The sequence below is a fragment of the Doryrhamphus excisus genome, chromosome 1 (genome assembly GCF_030265055.1).
Source record: "Doryrhamphus excisus isolate RoL2022-K1 chromosome 1, RoL_Dexc_1.0, whole genome shotgun sequence".
NCBI lineage: Eukaryota > Metazoa > Chordata > Actinopteri > Syngnathiformes > Syngnathidae > Doryrhamphus > Doryrhamphus excisus.
Genome location: NC_080466.1, coordinates 39,517,984 through 39,540,486, shown reverse-complemented (window position 1 = coordinate 39,540,486; position 22,503 = coordinate 39,517,984). Strand labels below are relative to the sequence as shown.

The 22,503-nt window shown below is 46.1% G+C and overlaps 1 protein-coding gene across 1 annotated transcript; it reads left to right on the top strand.

The window, feature by feature from the left end:
* Positions 1 to 1,672: 1,672 nt before the first annotated feature.
* On the top strand, positions 1,673 to 18,696 carry LOC131101480 (myosin heavy chain, fast skeletal muscle-like). The gene is made up of 41 exons (XM_058046695.1): positions 1,673 to 1,832; positions 1,926 to 1,961; positions 3,104 to 3,315; positions 3,394 to 3,537; positions 3,606 to 3,762; positions 3,831 to 3,858; positions 3,981 to 4,095; positions 4,775 to 4,867; positions 4,951 to 5,014; positions 5,091 to 5,189; positions 5,265 to 5,368; positions 5,983 to 6,121; positions 7,359 to 7,477; positions 7,558 to 7,707; positions 8,083 to 8,253; positions 8,318 to 8,624; positions 9,637 to 9,704; positions 9,780 to 9,867; positions 9,936 to 10,053; positions 10,125 to 10,248; positions 10,329 to 10,465; positions 10,545 to 10,800; positions 10,878 to 11,120; positions 11,202 to 11,378; positions 11,454 to 11,599; positions 12,128 to 12,218; positions 12,290 to 12,679; positions 12,755 to 12,881; positions 13,883 to 14,001; positions 14,069 to 14,265; positions 14,324 to 14,507; positions 14,570 to 14,735; positions 14,801 to 14,925; positions 14,997 to 15,305; positions 15,386 to 15,589; positions 15,664 to 15,789; positions 16,645 to 16,815; positions 17,009 to 17,113; positions 17,255 to 17,350; positions 17,602 to 17,733; positions 18,584 to 18,696. The coding sequence occupies exons 3-41, from the start codon at positions 3,112 to 3,114 to the stop codon at positions 18,602 to 18,604; spliced, it is 5,814 nt and encodes a 1,937-aa protein (XP_057902678.1). The 5' UTR covers positions 1,673 to 1,832; positions 1,926 to 1,961; positions 3,104 to 3,111; the 3' UTR covers positions 18,605 to 18,696.
* The last annotated feature ends 3,807 nt before the right edge of the window (positions 18,697 to 22,503 follow it).

The following is a 22,503-nucleotide window of genomic DNA, read 5'->3' as shown; positions in this document are numbered from 1 at the left end:
AACATGGCACCTTAACACTCAAGTATGTACTTAGCAGGCACACACCTTCATTTATTACCCCGTCAAACCTCCATTTGAAGATTATTGTATCATGTATGTTTTTCTTTTCTATTTTCCTCCTAGCGAGGTGGTAACGGGCTGCTGGAGTCCATCCTGGAAAACCTTTTTGCTCTGAACGACTATCAGCTTGAGCATCGCTTGTCTCTTCAGAGTAGATCCATTCATCCATTTTCTATGCCGCTTATCCTCACTACGGTGACGGGGGTATGCTGGAGCCTATCCCAGCTGTCTTCGGGCAAGAGGCGGGGTACACCCTGGACTGGTCACCAGCCAATCACAGGGCACATATAGACAAACAACCATTCACACTCACATTCATACCTATGGACAATTTGGAGTCGCTAATTAAGCTAGCATGTTTTTGGAATGTGGGAGGAAACCGGAGTACCCGGAGAAAACCCACACATGCACGGGGAGAACATGCAAACTCCAACCAGAGATGGCTGAGAGTGGACTCAAACTCAGGTCTTCTAACTTTGTGGCCTGCGCGCTAACCACTCGACCGCCGTGCAGCCCCTAACTGTAATTATTATTAACTGTAAACTGACGTCCAGTTCCATTGATTGACAGCCTTAATTTAAAAAATATGTTAAACCCTTGTCTGGTGGATCCAGTCTTGTGTGTCGTCTCGTCTCGTGACCCGAGTGTCTGGTGACCCCTATTAATGACAGACAGCGGCATGACATGTATAGAAGTAGTAGTAATACTTTATCTTGGTCCAATATTGCCCAGATGAATCTTATTATCCTATTTTCTTCCCCTTTTTGTTCAAATTGTCTCTTATTAAATGGAAACATATTGTAGACACACACACACACACTTGCACAGACAAGCCTTCTTCATTACAGGTTGCGTTCAAGGGAATGATAGCTACAACACATTTATTTGCTGTAACATTTAGTGATGCATCAAAGTTCCGGCTAATGTGACGCCACTCACCTTGTTCTGTAGCATCCCATGGAAAAACCGAAGAGAAGAATTTTGCTGCACACCGAGGACACAACACACAACAACCCAATCCGAGAATAGGAACCTCCACAGACTGGACATTTTTCCTCAGGGGCCCCAACGCCAAGTGCCGAGATGCAAGCGAGCGAGGCGTGATTAACAATGAATTTGTAAACAATTGAAAGAAGTGGCCACGTGGGCATCGGCTATTTGCGTGGAGTCCGAATAAGAGCGCAAAGAAAGACCCCCCAGACATATAGAATGTTAACTTTTAACTGCCACCTTAAGTGTCATCTTTCTTCTGGAGAGAAAGCACAAGAGCATAATGGAGGATAATGGGATCCTAAATTAGCTCCGACTTGGCCCGCTGCGGGCAGGAAGATGTCTGAAACAATGTCACTGCCAAATGTCTGTGTGATGAGACAGCACGCTTGGCTGTGTCTGGCCAGCTGAACAATACAAAACACATTCCTATTAATCCCCCCCCCCCCCCAACCCCCCCTTCGATGCATACGTTCCTCCACATCTAAAAACTCCAGCTTCAGATCCAAACATTCAACTTGAAGAAGAAAAGTGAACGATGTGCGGACAAGGAATGTGTTTTGTTTTTCTTTGCCCCGCTCATCATGGCAGCCGTTGTGATGATGAGGTGTGAGGGGGATGGGGGGTGGGGGGACGGGGGGGGTATCTGATACCATTCTTCCAAGACCAGCTCATTGACCTAAACAGGAGAGCTGCTCCTCCTCGGTGGCCCGGAGATACCGCTATAAAAGTCCAACTCTCAGGCTCCTCCGAAGTTTTGGACTGATAGGCTGCCAGCCAAGGTGAGTCTTGCTATTCTTCTTTGGTCCTTCATTGGGACTCAAACATCTAACTACTGTAGTGAGCCTTCATGTCATGTTTTGTGCTTTTTCTAGTATCTACAGCAGCTGCCATCACTGTGTGAGAAAAAGGTGAGCTGCTATGCTAAATGTTGGCTGAACATTTAACAGATATAAAATGTAGGGATGCTCCGATCAGGGTTCGATGCTGCTGATTCTAATTCCGATCATCCATGAGTGAAATCGGGCGATACAGATACCAATCACACGGATTAACTGGAGATTTGTCAATGTAAAAATCAGCTTTTTTGGGGGGCCCTGATTTATGTGAAAGTATTTTTGTACTACTAGATGTGTGTTTTGAAGTAAGTTCCAATACCTGGGAAAAAAATTGTTCAATAATAGAAAAATTTTAAGTAGCTTTCATCACCGTTAGACTTGTCTTTTATTTCCCACTAGCAACATTTCAGTTGTACACAACTTTATTTACAAAGCACATCACCACCAAAAACGCTCTATTCTGCTCCTTTGTCCTGATTGACAGGCGTAAAGTCTTCACTTTATTGGGCGGCAGTGGCTCATAGAATTCGTCCAGCGGTTCGATCCCCGCTCCCTCCACACGGTCACTGTCGTTGTGTCCCTGGGCAAGACACTTCACCCACCTTGCCTCCACGGGTGTATAAATGCTGTAGTCACATTTGCGCCTGTGGATACAGATGTAGAATACCACCAACAGTGAATGAATAATAGCTTTATTTCATTGTTAAGTGTACCTGGAGAGCCATGTGATAGTATCACCATCATAAGGCTTCATGTTCATCAAACAAAAGCATACTACATACTTTTAAATGGGACAAAAACCAGCTCCCAACTAACCACATTGCTTGTTTGTTTTATAAACAAACTATCACTGTGTTAAAAGTCACATTAGGAGTCCCAAGCTAGTGCCAGCTCGGCAAAGCTTGGAAAGAAACATGCAAGAGAAGCGGAAGATCAATACGTTTGATCAGTGATTAGCATTAGCATGGATGGGTGTAGTCTGTATCAAGCTGTCAAAGTGAGGCTTTTATAGTCTAGTGTTTATTCTGGCGGAAACACGGGACAAAGTATGCGCCATGTCAACTCAATACAGGTGTTGGAAACCCTACGTGACACAGCACACGTGTGCAGACTATGTGTCTTATGGAAATCGGTGGCCGATTGGTGGGAGCATCCCTAATAAAAAGAACTAATACTTAGGCATGAGCTACATGTTTTTGTGTTTATTTCTCAAGGAGGCACTATGAGTGGGGACCCAGAAATGGAGTGTTTTGGTCCGGCGGCCATCTACCTCCGGAAGCCAGAAAGAGAGCGACTCGAGGCTCAAAACACTCCGTTTGACGCCAAGACCGCGTACTTTGTGTCCGAGCCCACCGAGATGTACGTGAAAGGGAAACTGGTGAAGAAGGAGGGGGGCAAAGCCTCCGTGGAAGTCAAGGCTGGGAAGGTCAAATAAAATGATGCATCTTGGTGTGGTGGGTTCATTCTGGTGTTGCGGGCTTCATCTTTTATTCTTTTGATCCAGACGCTCACTGTCAAAGATGATGAAATCTTCCCCATGAATCCACCAAAGTTTGACAAGATCGAGGACATGGCCATGATGACCCACCTGAGTGAGCCCGCCGTGCTGTACAACCTCAAAGAGCGCTACGCAGCATGGATGATCTACGTGAGTCCCACTCAACAGACACAGCAATCACTAGAAAAACTTCGTCTAACAGATCCCGACTTTCCCAGACCTACTCCGGGTTGTTCTGCGTCACCGTGAACCCCTACAAGTGGCTCCCGGTGTACGATGCGGTGGTGGTGTCAGGATACAGAGGCAAAAAGAGGATCGAGGCGCCTCCTCACATCTTCTCCATCTCTGATAACGCCTATCAGTTCATGCTCCAAGGTACCATCAAGTACATACTGTATATAATTATTATATATGACTTATATGACCATGTTCAATCCCCACAGATCGTGAGAACCAGTCCATCCTGATTACGTAAGTGACTTTCATTGTTTAGCATCTACAATATGTGGACAGAAGTAGACGTGATAGACAAACCAAGCACCCTACCGATGCTGTGGCACCCCTGGTTTATACTTTGTATATTTCCGTTGTAGTGGAGAATCTGGTGCAGGAAAGACTGTGAACACCAAACGTGTCATCCAGTACTTTGCGACAATCGCAGTAGCTGGAGGAAAGAAAGCAGCAGAGCAAGTTCCTGGAAAAATGCAGGTATTATATTACACAGTAAAAACAACATAGTTATTCCGTACTACTGTAACTCCCTCAGACAGACAGCAACTAGTTTTTGAGTTTACTGATGGATTTATTCCAAATACCAACATGAGAACTAAAAGGGGTTCAAACAGATACAAAATATAATAAATCAATGGTCACAAAATACACAAACAACATTTTGTCTCCAAATTCGTTTTCTTCTCATTAAGTCTATTTCTTTACAGTAGTGCAAATAAACTTGTCACATGACATAGAAACATTTCCATAATCAAACATGATTAGCCTTAGCTGGTATAGCAAACTGTAAACTAACACTAAACTAAAACGAAAATAATACAAAACACATAAACTGCACCTTAATGGCTACACTCATGCCTTAGGAGGAAATTATATAGTCTCCGTTAACTTTTAGCATCTATTAGCTTGTGAGCTCTTAGTAGTGTAGCAAACAACGGAGATTATTTTCTATGGGTGTAACGATTAAACATGCACGTGCGAAAACAACAATTTTAGCGATAATTAGTTCCGCCTCATTAACTTACATGCAGCTACGTAGGTAGGAAACGAATAAAAAAACGAAAATAGGTAGGAAATTAAAACTAACTATATACTATAAGTATATTAACATTCAGTACTGTACTATACAATACTACATCCGTTTGTCTTTTTCAAGGGATCACTGGAAGATCAAATCATTGCAGCCAATCCCCTGCTGGAGGCTTACGGTAACGCCAAAACTGTGAGGAATGACAACTCCTCCCGTTTTGTGAGTGTCCTTCCATCCGCTTCTCCAACAATGACTGTGAAAAGTTTGTTTAAAAGAAAAGCTCTCTCTGGTTTTCCGAGTAGGGTAAATTCATCCGAATCCACTTTGGCACCACGGGAAAACTGGCTTCAGCAGATATTGAAACATGTAAGAGAATAAATGATGACGGTAAACTTTGCTTTGCTGTTCTTGCGTCTGACGTTTGTCCGTGTGAGATCCACAGACCTGCTGGAGAAGTCTCGCGTGACCTTCCAGCTGTCTGCTGAGAGGAGCTACCACATCTTCTATCAGCTGACCACCGGACACAAACCCGAATTGTTAGGTTTGTGCTGCTTTTTCCTCCTGAACTACTTTCTTCCATTTCTTAGCGCTTACCTTGAATTCGTATTATTTGCAGAGGCTCTCCTCATCACCACCAACCCGTACGACTATCCCATGATCAGCCAGGGAGAAATAGTTGTCAAGAGCATCAACGACGTCGAGGAGTTCATCGCCACCAATGTGAGTATTGATGGCCTCCACACACGGGAGGCGATATCGTCTCTAGTCAATGGAACCTGTGTTCGATAGCGATTACCGCTAGTCCTCGCCCTGCCAGGCGACACGCTAAATTAGTGTATGATAAATGTTTTGGTTGTGGATGTCATCATGCACATGCTGGCTTGCGACGCCCTCCTAGAAAGTTCAAGTACAAATGTAACATTCATTCATTCATGAATGGTTGCGGGGGGTGCTGGAACCTATCCCAGCTGTCTTCAGGCGAGAGGCGGGGTACACTCTGGACTGGTGGCCAGCCAATCACAGGGCACATATAGACAAACAACCATTCACACTCACATTCATACCTATGGACAATTTGGAGTCGCCAATTAACCTAGCATGTTTTTGGAATGTGGGAGGAAACCGTAGTACCCGGAGAAAACCCACACATGCACGGGGAGAACATGCAAACTCCCCACAGAGATGGCCGAGGGTGGAATTGAACCCTGGTCTCCTAGCTGTGAGGTCTGCGCGCTAACATTACTCTCGTAATTCATTCATTCGTTTGTTATTTTAAAAAAATCAACTACAGTCCTAGCTTCCTAAATGACGCGTTTTGGTCTTTCCTGCTGCAGATGGCCATTGACATCCTGGGCTTCAATGCAGAAGAGAAGATGAGCATTTACAAGCTGACTGGAGCTGTGATGCATCACGGCAACATGAAGTTCAAGCAGAAACAAAGAGAGGAGCAAGCCGAGCCTGATGGCACTGAGGGTATAAAACTTGCATGCATTGGTGTCCCTGCGGCGGAATGCAATCTGTGGCGTACATTGGTGGTAGATGGGGGGTGAAATGTGTGGAAACCATTTGGCGTCATGCAGTAGACCTAAACACTACCTGATAAATCAAATCAAATCAACTTTATTTGTATAGTACTTTTCCTGCAAAGACATGCAACACAAAGAGCTTTACAGAATTAAAAACAATTACCACAATTAAAAGGAAAAACAAATACAGTAAACCACGGATATATCGGACTCGGATATATCGGAAATTCGCTCACAACGGACAGATAAAAAAGAACCAATTTTTCTGTAATGCATTTCCAATAAAAATTCATTGCATATATCAGATTTTTTATAACGGATTTCGCCTATTTCGGACTAAATCTCCAGTCCCGTTCCAATGCATTTCCATTAAATTTCCCTCGCATATATCGGATGGCCGCATCGTGGCGCTCCGATTCGCAGAATCGTGACAGGCCGCTATACGACGTCATTTGCAGCGTTTGCAGCGTTGCCTGCGCGTCCAGGTACATTGGAAACATAGTCAAGGAAGTGCCTTTTTATAACGGATAAAATCCGATTTACGCATATACCGGATATAAATCCGATATATGCGTAAAACGGACATTTTCCGGTATACGCATATAACGGATTTCGCTTATATCGGACAAAACCAGTGGGAACAATTGAATCCGATATATCCGAGGTTTACTGTACTAAGAAAGCCCCTCCCTCCCACCCTCCATATTAGACACACACACACACACAATCACACACAGTAGGAAGACATGGCATGGCACTGAGGGGGGGCCATCGGGGGACCAGCACCCGGGCCCCCCCGACTCCGACAGACGGGCGGACCCCCACATTAAAGGGAGGAACCCCCAGCCGGCCGGGTTGAAGGGAGCCAAGGATGGCACCCCCTCAGCAGACCCGACACCCAGTGTCGAGGACCCCCACATAAGGTGTAAAAAAGTCCTAAAAAGATACATTGCAAGGTTTACTCTGTGGTTTCGTGTCACGGTGCATTTCTGCTGTCATTCTCATGTTCTCCAGTTGCACTGTTGATGGTATTACAAAGGGATGTCACTCACAGCAGATGGGCTAGATCGTGCCCGTCTGCAATCTGTGGCATCCGTGCACATATGAGCAGCTCTTCTCTCGGGGGAGGGGGGGGACCGAAGGCACAAGTCACGCTAATCTTCTGTGGTATCTGTTTTCATCAGTGGCTGATAAAATCGCCTACCTCATGGGACTCAACTCAGCCGATATGCTCAAGGCTCTGTGTTACCCGCGAGTCAAGGTCGGCAATGAAATGGTGGTTAAAGGTCAAACTGTGCCTCAGGTGATTGACACGGAGCCATGTGTCCGAGAATACTGAATGTGCTGAATCTGTGTTTGCTCAGCAATGTTGTCGTTTTGTAGGTGAACAACTCCGTCAATGCGCTCACCAAATCCGTGTATGATAAAATGTTCTTGTGGATGGTGGTCAGAATCAACGAGATGCTGGACACCAAGCAGCCCAGAAGCTACTTCATCGGTGTCCTGGATATTGCTGGATTTGAGATTTTTGATGTAAGTAGACTTTGCTTGATGTACACCTCAGAAAAGAAACAATAATTTGAACAAAGGCGCAGAGTACATCCAACATTACTGGGAATGTCCTAGTCCGATATTGATATCAGATAACGGTCTGACATCAGACCCCCAAAAAACAATGGATTGTAGAGGCACGCATGAAGGAACCATAATGGATGGAAATAGCATTAGCAGCACGCTAGCTAGTCACCGGGAAAGATGTGTATCTTATTGATTATTTGTTAACATAAACATGTAACATAACATTCCACGTTCATAAACAGGGAATGGAAGTATGTATGGTGTGTACTGGAATCGGAACGACTGATCTGACTGACTGAAACTTTTGCTGAGGTTGTCTTCATTTATCAGTTCAACAGCTTGGAGCAGCTGTGCATCAACTTCACCAACGAGAAACTGCAACAGTTTTTCAACCACCACATGTTTGTCCTGGAGCAAGAGGAGTACAAGAAGGAAGGAATCGAATGGGAGTTCATAGACTTTGGCATGGACTTGGCTGCCTGCATTGAGCTTATTGAGAAGGTATACAGGAAAAGCTTGTAAATAATAACAATCAATGGTATATAACACTGATATGTTATTACAGCCAATGGGCATCTTCTCCATCCTCGAAGAGGAGTGCATGTTCCCCAAAGCGACAGACATGACCTTCAAGAACAAACTGTATGACCAGCATCTTGGTAAAAGCGCCCCCTTCCAGAAGCCAAAGCCGGCCAAAGGCAAAGCCGAAGCCCACTTTGCCCTGGTTCACTACGCGGGTACTGTGGACTACAACGTCACAGGCTGGCTGGACAAGAACAAGGACCCCCTGAACGACTCGGTTGTTCAGCTCTACCAGAAGTCATCAGTCAAGTTGTTGGCTTTGCTGTTTATGTCTCATTCTTCTGGAGACGGTAGGGATTACTCGTCACTCGACACGTTCAATACTTACGATCGCACTGTGGGTCCATTTGTGATCTAGATGGGATTTCTTCATATCAGTGTGAAGAGCACAATTTCCAAATGCGACTCAGGCCTCATTTGCATGTAGATATAAACGCCATTTGTACCCATCTACTGTAAACGTCATCAATCGTGCAAGACTTGGATAAAGTTACTCACTGAAAAAAAGTCCAACAATTCCTGCCGCCAGTGGTCATTCCAGGAAGGGAAGCTCCATCATAAATGTGTTTATGTATTATTGATATGTCAATTCTTGGGGCGGCACGGCGGTCGAGTGGTTAGCACGCAGACCTCACAGCTAGGAGACCAGGGGTCAATTCCACCCTCGGCCATCTCTGTGTGGAGTTTGCATGTTCTCCCTGTGCATGCGTGGGTTTTCTCCGGGTACTCCGGTTTCCTCCCACATTCCAAAAACATGCTAGGTTAATTAGCGACTCTAAATTGAATGTCAGTGGTTACTGCGCAGGCCTCACAGCTAGGAGACCAGGGTTCAATTCCACCCTCGGCCATCTCTGTGTGGAGTTTGCATGTTCTCCCCGTGCATGCGTGGGTTTTCTCCGGGTACTCCGGTTTCCTCCCACATTCCAAAAACATGCTAGGTTAATTAGCGACTCCAAATTGTCCATAGGTATGAATGTGAGTGTGAATGGTTGTTTGCCTATATATGTGCCCTGTGATTGGCTGGCCACCAGTCCAGGGTGTACCCCGCCTCTCGCCCGAAGACAGCTGGGATAGGCTCCAGCATACCCCCGCGACCCTCGTGAGGAAAAGCAGTAGAAAATGAATGAACATGTGCAGCCTGCTAGCAATCACATGAACAGTTTTTTGGGGGGCATCACACCCTGCAGCGTGAGCGTATCCTTTGATTCAGAGGTTGGAGTGTGAACGTTCATGAGATGATGTGAGCAAGCTGGAAAAGCGACAATGAATTCAAATAGAAATCAAAGATGAAATGCGTTCCAGATCCCAAAGCAAAGAAAGGTGGCAAGAAGAAAGGCGGTTCATTCCAGACTGTATCAGCTCTCTTTAGGGTAATTAAAAAACACCTCACATATTTCATCACGGTAGCATTCTCATATGACAACATCTACGCTTCCCAATTTCAGGAAAACCTGGGAAAGCTGATGACCAACCTGAGGAGCACCCACCCACATTTTGTGCGCTGTTTGATTCCGAATGAGACAAAAACACCAGGTGAGTCCAGGCTTCTTCCGCCAATCTGTAAGCTTCATATCCATATTCATATCCGTGTACGTCTTAAGGTCTGATGGAGAACCACCTGGTCATCCACCAGCTGCGTTGCAACGGAGTACTGGAAGGCATCAGGATCTGCAGGAAGGGTTTCCCCAGCAGAATCCTCTACGGCGACTTCAAGCAGAGGTAGCTCGCTGGCGTGCGTACCGTCATCGCCATCCGGTCTCTGAGCACGTTGGGTCTTTCTCTTCTTTCAGGTACAAAATACTGAATGCTAGCGTCATCCCAGAAGGGCAATTCATTGACAACAAGAAGGCATCAGAGAAACTTCTGGAGTCCATCAGTGTGGAGAAGTCACAGTACAGATTCGGACATACCAAGGTCAGATTGCCTCGTTGATCCCGACTCGTTGTGAGCTTGTGAGCTAAAAATAATAAAGCCTATTTCACGCCTGCCTGCAGGTGTTCTTTAAAGCCGGACTTCTGGGTACTTTGGAAGAGATGAGGGATGAGAAACTGGTTGAACTGGTCACCATGACGCAGGCTCTCTGCCGAGGCTACGTCATGAGGAAGGAGTTTGTCCAAATGATGGCCAGGAGGTACCGTAGATATCCGTGACGATGCCTTTAAGTTCACTCGTGACCTTGACTTTCCTAACTCAGCTGTTTTCAACGCCAGGGAGGCCATTTACTCCATCCAGTACAACATCCGCTCATTCATGAACGTCAAAACGTGGCCATGGATGAAGCTCTACTTCAAGATCAAACCTCTGCTGAAGAGCGCGGAGACTGAAAAGGAGATGGCCCAAATGAAAGAAGACTTTGAAAAAACCAAGGAAGATCTCGCTAAGGCTTTGGCCAAGAAGAAGGAACTGGAGGAGAAGATGGTTTCCCTCCTGCAGGAGAAGAATGACTTGCAGCTGCAGATTCAGTCTGTATGTTGAACAGGAAACCTTATTTCTTCATCTTTCTGGGAAATGTTTCTTGAGATTGTTCATGACTCTGCCTCCAGGAGGGTGAAAACCTTGCTGACGCTGAGGAAAGGTGTGAGGGCCTCATCAAAGCCAAAATCCAGCTGGAGGCCAAAGTCAAGGAGGCGTCCGAGAGGCTGGAGGATGAAGAGGAGGTGAACGCTGAGCTGACGGCCAAGAAGAGGAAGCTGGAGGACGAGTGCTCTGAGCTGAAGAAAGACATTGATGACTTGGAGCTCACCCTGGCTAAAGTCGAGAAGGAGAAACACGCCACTGAGAACAAGGTTGGTGTAACATCTCAAACATCTCAAAGGGAAGAATCTCCTGGAAAAAAATGTCAAACATGCTGGAACGCTTCTCCACAGGTTAAAAACCTGGTTGAGGAGATGGCCTCTCAAGATGAGACCATTGCCAAGTTGTCCAAAGAGAAGAAAGCCCTCCAAGAGGCCCATCAGCAGACCTTGGATGACCTTCAGGCAGAGGAAGACAAAGTCAACACTCTGACCAAGGCCAAGTCCAAGCTGGAGCAGCAAGTGGATGACGTAAGTCATGAGAGTACATTTTACTCCTGGTGGAAATAAACTCATCATAATCATGACGCTCGTTGCTAATAACAGCTTGAGGGATCCCTGGAGCAAGAGAAGAAGCTTCGTATGGATCTGGAGCGATCAAAGAGGAAGTTGGAAGGAGATCTGAAGCTGGCCCATGAGACCATCATGGATCTGGAAAATGACAAGCAGCAGTCTGATGAAAAAATCAAAAAGTATGTAAATATTGAATGTATTATATTCATTAGAGATGCACAAAACCGATATATTAACTTCTCCAAACCTCATACATTTTCAAAATGTAGATGGAAACGTAGTTTGTGCACATCTGGAGCAAGATAGTCTGGAATAAATGAGGATTAGTTGGTTAGTCTTAATTAAATATGATGAAGTTACTACTACTACTAGAACATGATGACTACTATCAGGAGAACCAGAGTATAGAGGGGGAGTAGCCACCTGCTGTAGCCCAGCAAGGTGCACTGTATTCGGGCACACGCTCCAAGCAGCTGCTGTGACGCTATGGAGGTCTCTGGCAAACCTTAAGCACTTTTCAAAGTAGTCTGTAGCTTGCGTTTCAGGTGGCTGATATGGAAATGAACATAGGGGCTATTTTGAATGTTAGCGATGTTATCAGACGTCGTAATTCCCTCATATCGGTCTGATCATTTATTGTGCATCCCTAATATTCATGTTTCTTTTTATGTATAGCAAACTTGTTTTTTTTCTATGTTTTTCCCAAGGAGGGACTTTGAGATAAGTCAGCTTCTTGGTAGAATTGAGGATGAACAATCAGTTGGGATTCAACTTCATAAGAAAATAAAAGAACTGCAGGTAATGAACTCATCGGAAGCCATTTTCTGCGACATCACTCATTCACGACTCCTCATCAAATCAAATATCAGGCTCGTATTGAGGAGCTGGAGGAGGAGATCGAAGCTGAGCGTGCCGCTCGAGCCAAAGTGGAGAAGCAGAGGTCTGATCTTGCCAGGGAACTCGAGGAGATCAGCGAGCGTCTGGAAGAAGCCGGTGGGGCCACTTCGGTTCAGATCGAGATGAACAAGAAGCGCGAGGCCGAGTTCCAGAAGCTTCGTCGCGACCTGGAGGAGTCCACCCTGCAGCACGAGTCCACCACCGCGGCGCTCCGTAAGAAGCAGGCCGACAGCGTGGCAGAACTCGGCGAGCAGATCGACAACCTCCAGCGCGTCAAACAGAAGCTGGAGAAGGAGAAGAGCGAATACAAGATGGAGATTGACGACCTCAGCAGCAACATGGAGTCCATCGCCAAATCCAAGGTAAGTATTCCAAGTCACGTAGCGCAGACCTTCTCCATCCAGGACTGTACTCTACGTCCACCATTGCTCTTGTAGGGAAACCTGGAGAAAATGTGTCGCTCTCTGGAAGATCAACTCAGTGAATTCAAGTCCAAGAATGAAGAACATGTGCGTCAGTTGAATGACATGAATGTTCAACGAGCAAGACTCACCACTGAAAATGGTGAGTAAAAACACTTCCTCCAATCTCCATCCATCCATCCATCCATCCATCCATCTGCATCCACCCATCCATCAATTCATCCATCCATCCATTCATCCACCCACCCATCCATCCATCCACCCAACACCCACTCATCCATCCACCCACTCATCCATCCATCATCCATCCATCCACCCATCCATCCATCGATCCACCCAACACCCACTCATCCATCCATCCACTCATCCATCCACCCACCCATCCATCATCCATCCACACATCCATCCATCCACCCATCTATCCATCCATCCATCATCCACGCATCCATCCATCCACCCACCCATCCATCCAACCATCCATCCATTCATCCACCCACCCACCCACCCACCCACCCATCCATCTATCCATCTATCCATCCACTCATCCATCCATCCATCCACTCAACACCCACTCATCCATCCACCCATCCATCCACCCAACACCCACTCATCCATCCATCCACTCATCCATCCACCCAACACCCACTCATCCATCTATCCACTCATCCATCCACCCACCCATCCATCATCCATCCACCCATCTATCCATCCACCCATCCACCCATCCACACATCCATCCATCCACCCATCTATCCATCCACCCATCCACGCATCCATCCATCCACCCATCCACCCATCTATCCATCCATCCACCCAACACCCACTCATCCACCCACCTATCCATCCATTCATCCACCCACCCATCCATCCATCCACCCATCTATCCACCCATCTATCTATCCATCCATCCATCCATCCATCCATCCATCCATGCACCCACCAACCCACCCACTCACCCACCCACTCATCCATCCACCCATCCATTCATCATTCAACTTCATTCAAATTCAATTGACTGCAGTTTTTTTCCATTTTTGCCGTTTTTTAGTTTTCTTGTTAAATATGTGCCTCACTTGCAGGCCGCATTTTGGACACCCTTGTCTTAGACGATCCCACAGATTCACAGATGATTTGTTTCTCCAGGGGAGTTTGGTCGTCAGCTGGAGGAGAAGGAATCTCTGGTCTCCCAGCTGACAAGAGGCAAACAGGCTTTCATTCATCAGATAGAAGAACTTAAAAGGAGCCTTGAGGAAGAGTCAAAGGTACTTGACCGTGTTGCTGTCTCGTCATCTAACGTGTAAGTGATGTCTCGTCTACGTTACCATAAAGGCCAAGAACGCCCTGGCCCACGCCGTCCAGTCCGCCCGCCATGACTGCGACCTCCTCAGAGAGCAGTACGAGGAGGAGCAGGAGGCCAAGGCTGAGCTGCAGCGATCCATGTCCAAGGCCAACAGCGAGGTGGCTCAGTGGAGAACCAAATACGAGACGGATGCCATTCAGCGCACCGAGGAGCTGGAGGAGGCAAAGTGAGTCATGAAACACACAGAAGATAACTTCATGACGCAAATGAATGCGTGTTTGTAGGAAAAAGCTCGCCCAGCGTCTCCAGGATGCGGAGGAGTCCATCGAGGCGGTGAACTCAAAGTGCGCCTCTCTGGAAAAGACCAAACAGAGGCTGCAGGGTGAAGTGGAAGATCTGATGATCGACGTGGAGAGAGCCAACGCTCTGGCCGCCAACCTCGACAAGAAGCAGAGGAACTTTGACAAGGTCAGACTTTATTTTCTTCCACAGATGAGCGAACTGAAGATGATCCTTTGTGATGTCTTCAGGTTCTTGCCGAGTGGAAGCAGAAATACGAGGAGAGCCAGGCTGAGCTGGAAGGAGCTCAGAAGGAGGCCCGCTCACTCAGCACGGAGATGTTCAAATTGAAGAACTCCTATGAAGAAGCCCTGGACCACCTGGAGAACCTGAAGAGGGAGAACAAGAACCTGCAACGTGAGATGATCTACATGATTGCGATACAAGCTACTGCATTTTGAATGTGTGTCTTCTCCTGACAGAGGAAATCACGGATTTGACCGAGCATATTGGAGAGTCAGCAAAGACCATCCATGAGCTGGAGAAGGCCAAAAAGACGGCTGAGAGCGAGAAAGCCGAAATCCAAACCGCTCTTGAGGAAGCCGAGGTACTCAAAATGACATGTTCGATTCCACATCATCTTGACCGTTATGGACTTAAACTCTCCAAACATCACAGGCAACCCTGGAGCACGAAGAATCAAAGATCATTCGCATCCAGCTGGAACTGACCCAAGTCAAGAGCGAGATCGACAGGAAGCTTGCAGAGAAGGATGAGGAGATGGAGCAGATCAAGAGGAACAGCCAGCGTGTGATCGAGTCCATGCAGAGCACCTTGGATGCTGAGATCAGGAGCAGGAACGATGCCCTGAGGGTGAAGAAGAAGATGGAGGGAGACCTGAATGAGATGGAGATCCAGCTGAGCCATGCCAACCGTCAGGCCGCTGAAGCACAGAAACAACTGAGGAACATCCAGGCACAACTCAAGGTGATGACATCCTATAACTTTTTTATTAGCGGAGATGGACTTGGTCTCGTTTAACCTGATGGGATCCATCGTTCATTTAGGACGCTCAACTGCACCTTGATGAATCTCTGAGGGCTTACGCCGACATGAAGGAGCAGGTTGCCATGGTGGAGCGCAGGAACAACCTGATGCTGGCTGAGATCGAGGAGCTCAGAGCTGCTCTGGAGCAGACGGACCGAAGCCGCAAAGTGGCTGAGCAGGAACTCGCTGATGCCAGCGAGCGTGTTGGTCTGCTGCACTCTCAGGTACTCCATGTTAGATTCCCCGTCCCTGTAAAGTACCTCCAAATGTTGTAACCCCTTGGTTCTCTTTCTTCTAGAACACAAATCTTATAAACACTAAGAGGAAGCTGGAGGCCGACCTTGTCCAGATCCAAGGTGAAGTGGAGGATGCTGTTCAGGAAGCGAGGAATGCTGAAGAAAAGGCCAAGAAGGCCATCACTGATGTGAGTCATCTAAGATCTAACATCCATTCATCCATCTCCATCTTCATCCGTCTCCTTCCACTTATCCTGGGTGGGGTCGTGGGGGCAGCAGCCTAAGCAGGGAAGCTTAGACTTAAGACAACGCGACATGACGTGATGTCACCGCGGTGTCAAGCAGGATATTATCCGAGTTGGTTGGCTTCCTGTTTTCAAAGTAAAAGTAGTGATTTATCACTATGGTTTTTCTGTATGAGAAAAGTAATGGGGTGTTTTATTCATTCATCATTCATTCATTTTCTACCGCTTATCCTCACGAGGGTCGTGGCGGGGGATGGGTGGGTGCTGGAGCCTATCCCAGCTGTCTTCAGGCGAGAGGCGGGGTCGCCAGCCAATCACAGGGCACATATAGACAAACAACCATTCACACTCACATTCATACCTATGGACAATTTGGAGCCGCTAATTAACCTAGCATGTTTTTGGAATGTGGGAGGAAACCGGAGTACCCGGAGAAAACCCACGCATGCACGGGGAGAACATGCAAACTCCACACAGAAATAGCCGAGGGTGGAATTGAACTCGGGTCTCCCAGCTGTGAGGCCTGCATGCTAACCACTTCTCCGCCGTGCAGCCTGGGGTGCCTGGAAGTACGTTGCTCACTTTGGCTAGCTTAAATGAGAGTCCCGGCTAGTTCCTGACGGGACCCTCACCAAGGCGAGGGTAGGAACGTAGCTCCACCACTAAATTGAGGGCTTTGCCATTTAGCTCATCTTCACAACGGAGTCTCTGCACCAATCCACCTGTCCATCTTTTTCCATGTTCCATCCTTCCCTCCCTGTACTTAGAGAACAGATGCATGTTCTTGTCCGTGTCTAGGCTGCCATGATGGCAGAGGAGCTGAAGAAGGAGCAGGACACCAGCGCTCACTTGGAAAGAATGAAGAAGAACCTTGAGGTGACAGTCAAAGACCTGCAGAACCGCCTGGACGAGGCTGAGAGTCTGGCTCTGAAGGGGGGCAAGAAGCAGCTCCAGAAACTGGAGGCTCGGGTAAGTTGTTGAAAAAAAAAAAAAGTAACATCCTGCCATCTGTTGCTGTTTTGAAATGAAAACAGTCGACATAATATGAGGTGTTCGACTCCCTAAACATGACTACTCTAAGTGGATGAGAAGATCTGGATCTGGGCCGCATACTCGGCACTTGTAAAGATTTTTTCTAAAACGTGGACTTGTTGTCATGAAGGTCCGGGAACTGGAGTCGGAGGTGGACGCTGAACAGAAGAGAGGCGCCGAAGCCATCAAGGGCGTACGCAAGTATGAACGACGAGTCAAGGAGCTGACTTATCAGGTGAAGATATCATCTACTCCACATGGCATGGTTGTAATACACCATTGTCACCTCTAGAGGGCATCGTTGTATCAATGAAGCAGTGCTAATAATACAGCACACACGGACACACATACTCACTTCAATGTCCATCCATAACAGACGGAGGAGGACAAGAAGAACATCGTGAGACTCCAGGATCTGGTGGACAAGCTGCAGCTCAAAGTGAAAGCCTACAAGAGGCAGTCAGAAGAAGCTGTAAGTAGAATGAGTCTCAAATACGCCACTCAACGTCGGCCGTGTGGGCCGGAACGTTCAGGATGAAGCTAAAAATCCATGGCAGGTTGTGTGATCCAGCACCACACAGGAAGTGGCTGCTGAGCTTTGTAATGTCAGCTGACTTCTCTCAAGTTCAAGTTCCAGAAGATTTCACACTTAATTAGTGGGTTTTAGCTTCATCCTGAATTTTCGAGAACTGTTTTTGACCGGCGTACTTGTGCACGTGCCAGGAGGAGCAGGCCAACACGCACCTGAGCAGGTACAGGAAGGTCCAACACGAGATGGAGGAGGCTCAGGAGAGGGCCGACATCGCTGAATCTCAGGTCAACAAGCTGAGAGCCAAGAGCCGCGACTTTGTCCGGGTATGTTTTTACATATTTAGGGTCCTATGAGTTCCACAGACACGGAATCACACATTTGGCCAATAAAACACAATATACCGCTAAAAAAATAACCTGACGTCGTGTGAATGAAAGGCTGTCATCATGACGATAAAGAACATTTACTAGTTAGCAGTTACTATGGTAACCATTATGTCATTGGATGGTCATATCACCTCGTTCCTCAGTATGTGACAAAAAAGGGAAAAATTAAATAAATAAATAAATAATTCAAATGAAATAAAACTATTTTTATTAAATAAAAAAATAATTAATTAATTAATAAAAATATTAATATTTACAAAAAATACTTACATTATATTAGGAAAGCAGGAAGTGAACAAATGTAACAGTTACTGATTGTAAAAGTACCAGATGGAGGGGTAGGATTTAATAAGTTTTGCTTCTTCCTACTCCTTTTGGACATGTGGAACTGGGAACTGATTATGGGATGCGCTCAATTGTAATCTGATGCATGTTGAAATGAAATTAAACCATTACCATTACCATATTTACCTGACGGAATCTAATCACAAACACTAGCCCTAAACACATGGGCAAGACGACCAACACAAGCACCTTCCTCCTCTACGGAGTGTGAATTGAAGCTAGCAAGGTTAGCTTAGTTTAGCAGAGCATGCTAGTATGTGTGGCTGTATGAGTGTGTTTATACCGTCTTGTCTTTTACCGCTCGTTAATACAACATAAAGAGCCATAGCGTGACGATTAGGTGGATTTCATAGGACCCTCATTAATACTTCCTGTATTTAGCCCCCCCCCCAAAGCTGCTGAATGTCTACAATCTCATCCTGTCTTCTGTGTTGCCCCAAAGGGAAAGGATGCTGAAGAGTGAACAGCAGCCACATGACGACACAGCCATGCAAGAAATCGTAAAATATGATCTTTTTGGCGTGTCATCACAATAAATTTTGGCTAGCAGCTGGATGAGCTTTCTTTTGCTTGCTTTGTTTTTTCTTTCGACGGTTCAAGTCGTCATCCTTAAGATGACTTCATACCGGGGATGTAGCGAGATTAAAATGTGACAAGATGAATTAATTAATCACAAGTTATCAGTCATCAACGATATTGGCGTATGGTGTTCATTTTAAGATTGTGCATATCAATAAAACTGAAACAGGATATGGTGGTTCATTGGTTCCGGATCCCCGTCGTCAATGTTAATAGTTAGAGCATATAGAAAACCTGTTTATGATTTTCTAAATGCAGTTTTTAACATCATTAGAGCCCTCTGGACATGAAATAACAACCCTATAGTCCCCATTACACTCCTATTAATCTTTCTTTACATCACATTGCCCAGGCTAGCGCAGGGGTCGGCAACCTTTACGATCTAAAGAGCCATTTTTACCCCCTAAATTTTTACCTAAAAGAAAAAAACATAATTTAAAAACAATATCTTATAAACATTTGAAAGTTTGAATCTCCTGAATCTCCTTGAACGCGTCGTGCTCATCCAATCGCTAGTCAGAACTCAGCCAGGATTCATTCAAATATATTAGCATTGCGAAGGGAGCCACAACCAAGAGGCTAAAGAGCCACATGCGGCTCTGGGGCCGTGGGTTGCTGACCATTGAGCTAGGAGATCACTGCAAACGTAACAGACGGCCTTTGCTAGCATAGCAAGCTGACTAGTTAGCTTGCTAGTTAACTAGTTAACAGAGTGTTTTATAGGGCGTGGGAAAGAAGGAGAAGGAGGCCAAAAAACGACCACTTCCACACGAAACGAGAGGCGAACCCGAGCAGTCAGTCCCCTCGCGTGATGCTGCAACTGAACGTGCCGTAACGTGTCGGGCAGCCACTCTAAACGCCCCGTGGCACCGGGCGCACGCCCACGTCGCGCCATACGTTTAATAAGAATATTATCACCCCTGCGGTTACGAGCTGATTTATTTGGTGTCAGCTGCTGGGAAGGCGGCGCCTGTTATCACGTGATCACCTGGTGAGGGTTAAGACAACTGCAAAGCTTGGTGCTAATGTTACTGAGCGACTAAAGCGTGCTATGTGTCAAGGTCCCATTGGGATGGAAATAGACCTACAGTACCAGGGCACGCTGGGGGGGGGGGGGGGTCTCAGACCTTTTAAATGCATGCATGACATTTGGTGGGGGAGAGGGGGTGTTATGTCTTTAAGACGTGATGTACCTACTGTACATGTCATTTCTACTTTGGGGTACATGAAGACTCACTATGTCATCAATTAATCTACAATACTTAACATCATATATATTGATTGTTAGTATTCATCCATTTTCTACTGCTTACCCTCACGAGGGTCATGGGGGTGCTGGAGCCTATCCCAGCTGTCTTCAGACGAGAGGCGAGGTAACACACTGGACTGGTGGCCAGCCAATCACAGGGCACATATAGACAAACAACCATTCACACTCACATTCATACCTATGGACAATTTGGAGTCGCTAATTAACCTAGCATTTTTGGAATGTGGGAGGAAACCGGAGTACCCGGAGAAAACCCACGCATGCACAGGGAGAACATGCAAACTCCACATAGAGATGACCGACAATGGAATTGAACTCGGGTCTCCTAGCTGTGAGGCCTGCGCGCTAACCACTGACATTCAATTTAGAGTTGCCAATTAACCTAGCATGTTTTTGGAATGTGGGAGGAAACCGGAAGTAACATGCAAACTCCACACAGAGATGGCCGAGGGTGGAATTGAACCCTGGTCTCCTAGCTGTGAGGACTAACCACTCAACCACTGAGCAGCCCAGGGTTTTTTTATTTTGTGAAAATAACTGGAAGTGTGTTGCTCACTTCAGCTAGCTTAAATTTTGCAGAATTCATCTGAACAACACTCGACCACCGTGCAGCCCGATTGTTATTATTATTATTAGATTAATTTTTCCTAAAAATTCAACTATGAATGACAACTAAGCATAATATTTGTAAAGGCAGATTTAGTTTCTCGTAGCTCTTAGAGCGTGCAGGTGCCATGAATAAATTTGGAGATGTGTTCTGTCTCAGAGACCCCCCCCCCGGCTTAGCGTATAATCCCTTTTATGAAACAAGAGCCGCCTCGCAGCGAAGGCCGTTCCACAATAAGAGGCGAGGCCCTCAACAAATGTCTGAGCTCACGCTGATGAGAGCTCAAGGCTTGCCAGCATCGCTGAGGAGACGTCTATATTTGGACTTCCTCCATATAAGCGCCGTAAACCAGATCCATTCTTATTTCATATTTGGGGGACGTCAAGTCCCCCAAAGACCCCCACTTAGTCACCCCGGTGTCATCTTTCAACAAGGAAAGAATGCACCCTTCCGCAAGTCGTATAACAAGATCCCCCCCCCCCGTCCCCCTCCTGTTTTGGGGAGAAGGTCAAGCCGCCAGCCTGGCCTTGTCCTCGCTGTCAAAGCTGTCAGGACGCTCCACGACAAGACCATCTAGAGACAGCGTTTAAAAATACACGCGCCCCCTCCAGACAACACAAGCGCCTTTTGGGAGAATCCCGGAGACGCCAAAGTCCTCACCTGTTGACGCACAATGAAGACACACGCGGAACAAAACAACAATAATCAGGCCTCGCGAGCTATTTCCAGGACTGGAGGTCATCAACAACAATAAAAAGTCAGGTGTCAACGGAAGTGTTAATAGCCGTGCTGCAACCTCAAAAGTCTCCTTAGCTGACCTCCGGGCACCTTGGGACACCAGATTCTTTGATTAATTAGTCGCGTTTAATCTTCTTTAATCTCTTTTTTATTCATTCCGTCCATGGCAAGCTCTGCGCTCGGGGAATACACAATCCCGTAGAGAACCGGGAACGCTACGACCAAAGGGCCATTTTTTTGGAGAAACTGAAGCAACAAGCATTTTTTCCGGTAACATTGGAAAACCTTTGTCCCATTATTTATGACCACATCTTTTCCATTTCCTACATGTTTATATTATGGGATGTAGCAGTCATAAGTGCTTAAAACATTGATTATGAGGCGGCATCAATCACTCCTACAAGTCAAGGATGTAACAACCAAATTTTATACTTCAAACTTCATTTTTGCACATTTTGGTTTTTGGGGAAAATGACGGATTTGACTCCCATTACAACCATTTTTATTTCATATCAAAATGCAAACATTTATATGACTTTTGCATGATGCGATTCAGAGGTCTACCTACCTAGCTAGCTAGCTACCTACCTAGCTAGCTAGCTACCCGCCTACCTACCTAGCTAGCTAGCTAGCTACCCACCTAGCTAGCTATCAGATAGATAGATAGATAGATAGATAGATAGATATTTATTTATTTATTATCTCTGACTGAACGGTGTAATACCTCATAGCAAATATTTTACTTTGCGTTTCATTTTTTGAACAATATTCCATATTTTATTTTTTTCAATGGAGAAAAAATGAGGTTTGTATTACAAAAAGGTCCTTAAAGGATAAAAAAAAAATTCAAAATGTGTGAAGGTGGAAAAAGTATGTCCTATTTAGGTTGAAATATATGAGATCTTTTTATTTTTAGGGTCACGTGTGTTTTTACAATACCAAGAAATCTTTTAATATTTTCTTTCTTTAGACTTTCTTACCAAAGACATGTGAGCAGGTGCTGGACTGACACATACCGACCCCCTCACCACCCCTACTCCTCCACCCGGAACCGAGCCAGCATGAGTCTGCATTCGGGTGCAATCAGCTTTTTATTGCCCAACGTGGTTCGGTTTGCAAGTCTTTCCATCAAGCGGGCGACTGACATAAACACGATCCAGACTGATGC

Excerpts from the sequence above, each read along its gene's own strand:
- LOC131101480 (XM_058046695.1), top strand. The coding sequence starts at position 3,112 with ATGAGTGGGGACCCAGAAATGGAGTGTTTTGGTCCGGCGGCCATCTAC. Across the intron at positions 6,122-7,358 it reads CGAGCCTGATGGCACTGAGG|TGGCTGATAAAATCGCCTAC; the intron begins GTATAAAACTTG and ends TGTTTTCATCAG. Across the intron at positions 15,590-15,663 it reads TTGGTCTGCTGCACTCTCAG|AACACAAATCTTATAAACAC; the intron begins GTACTCCATGTT and ends TCTTTCTTCTAG.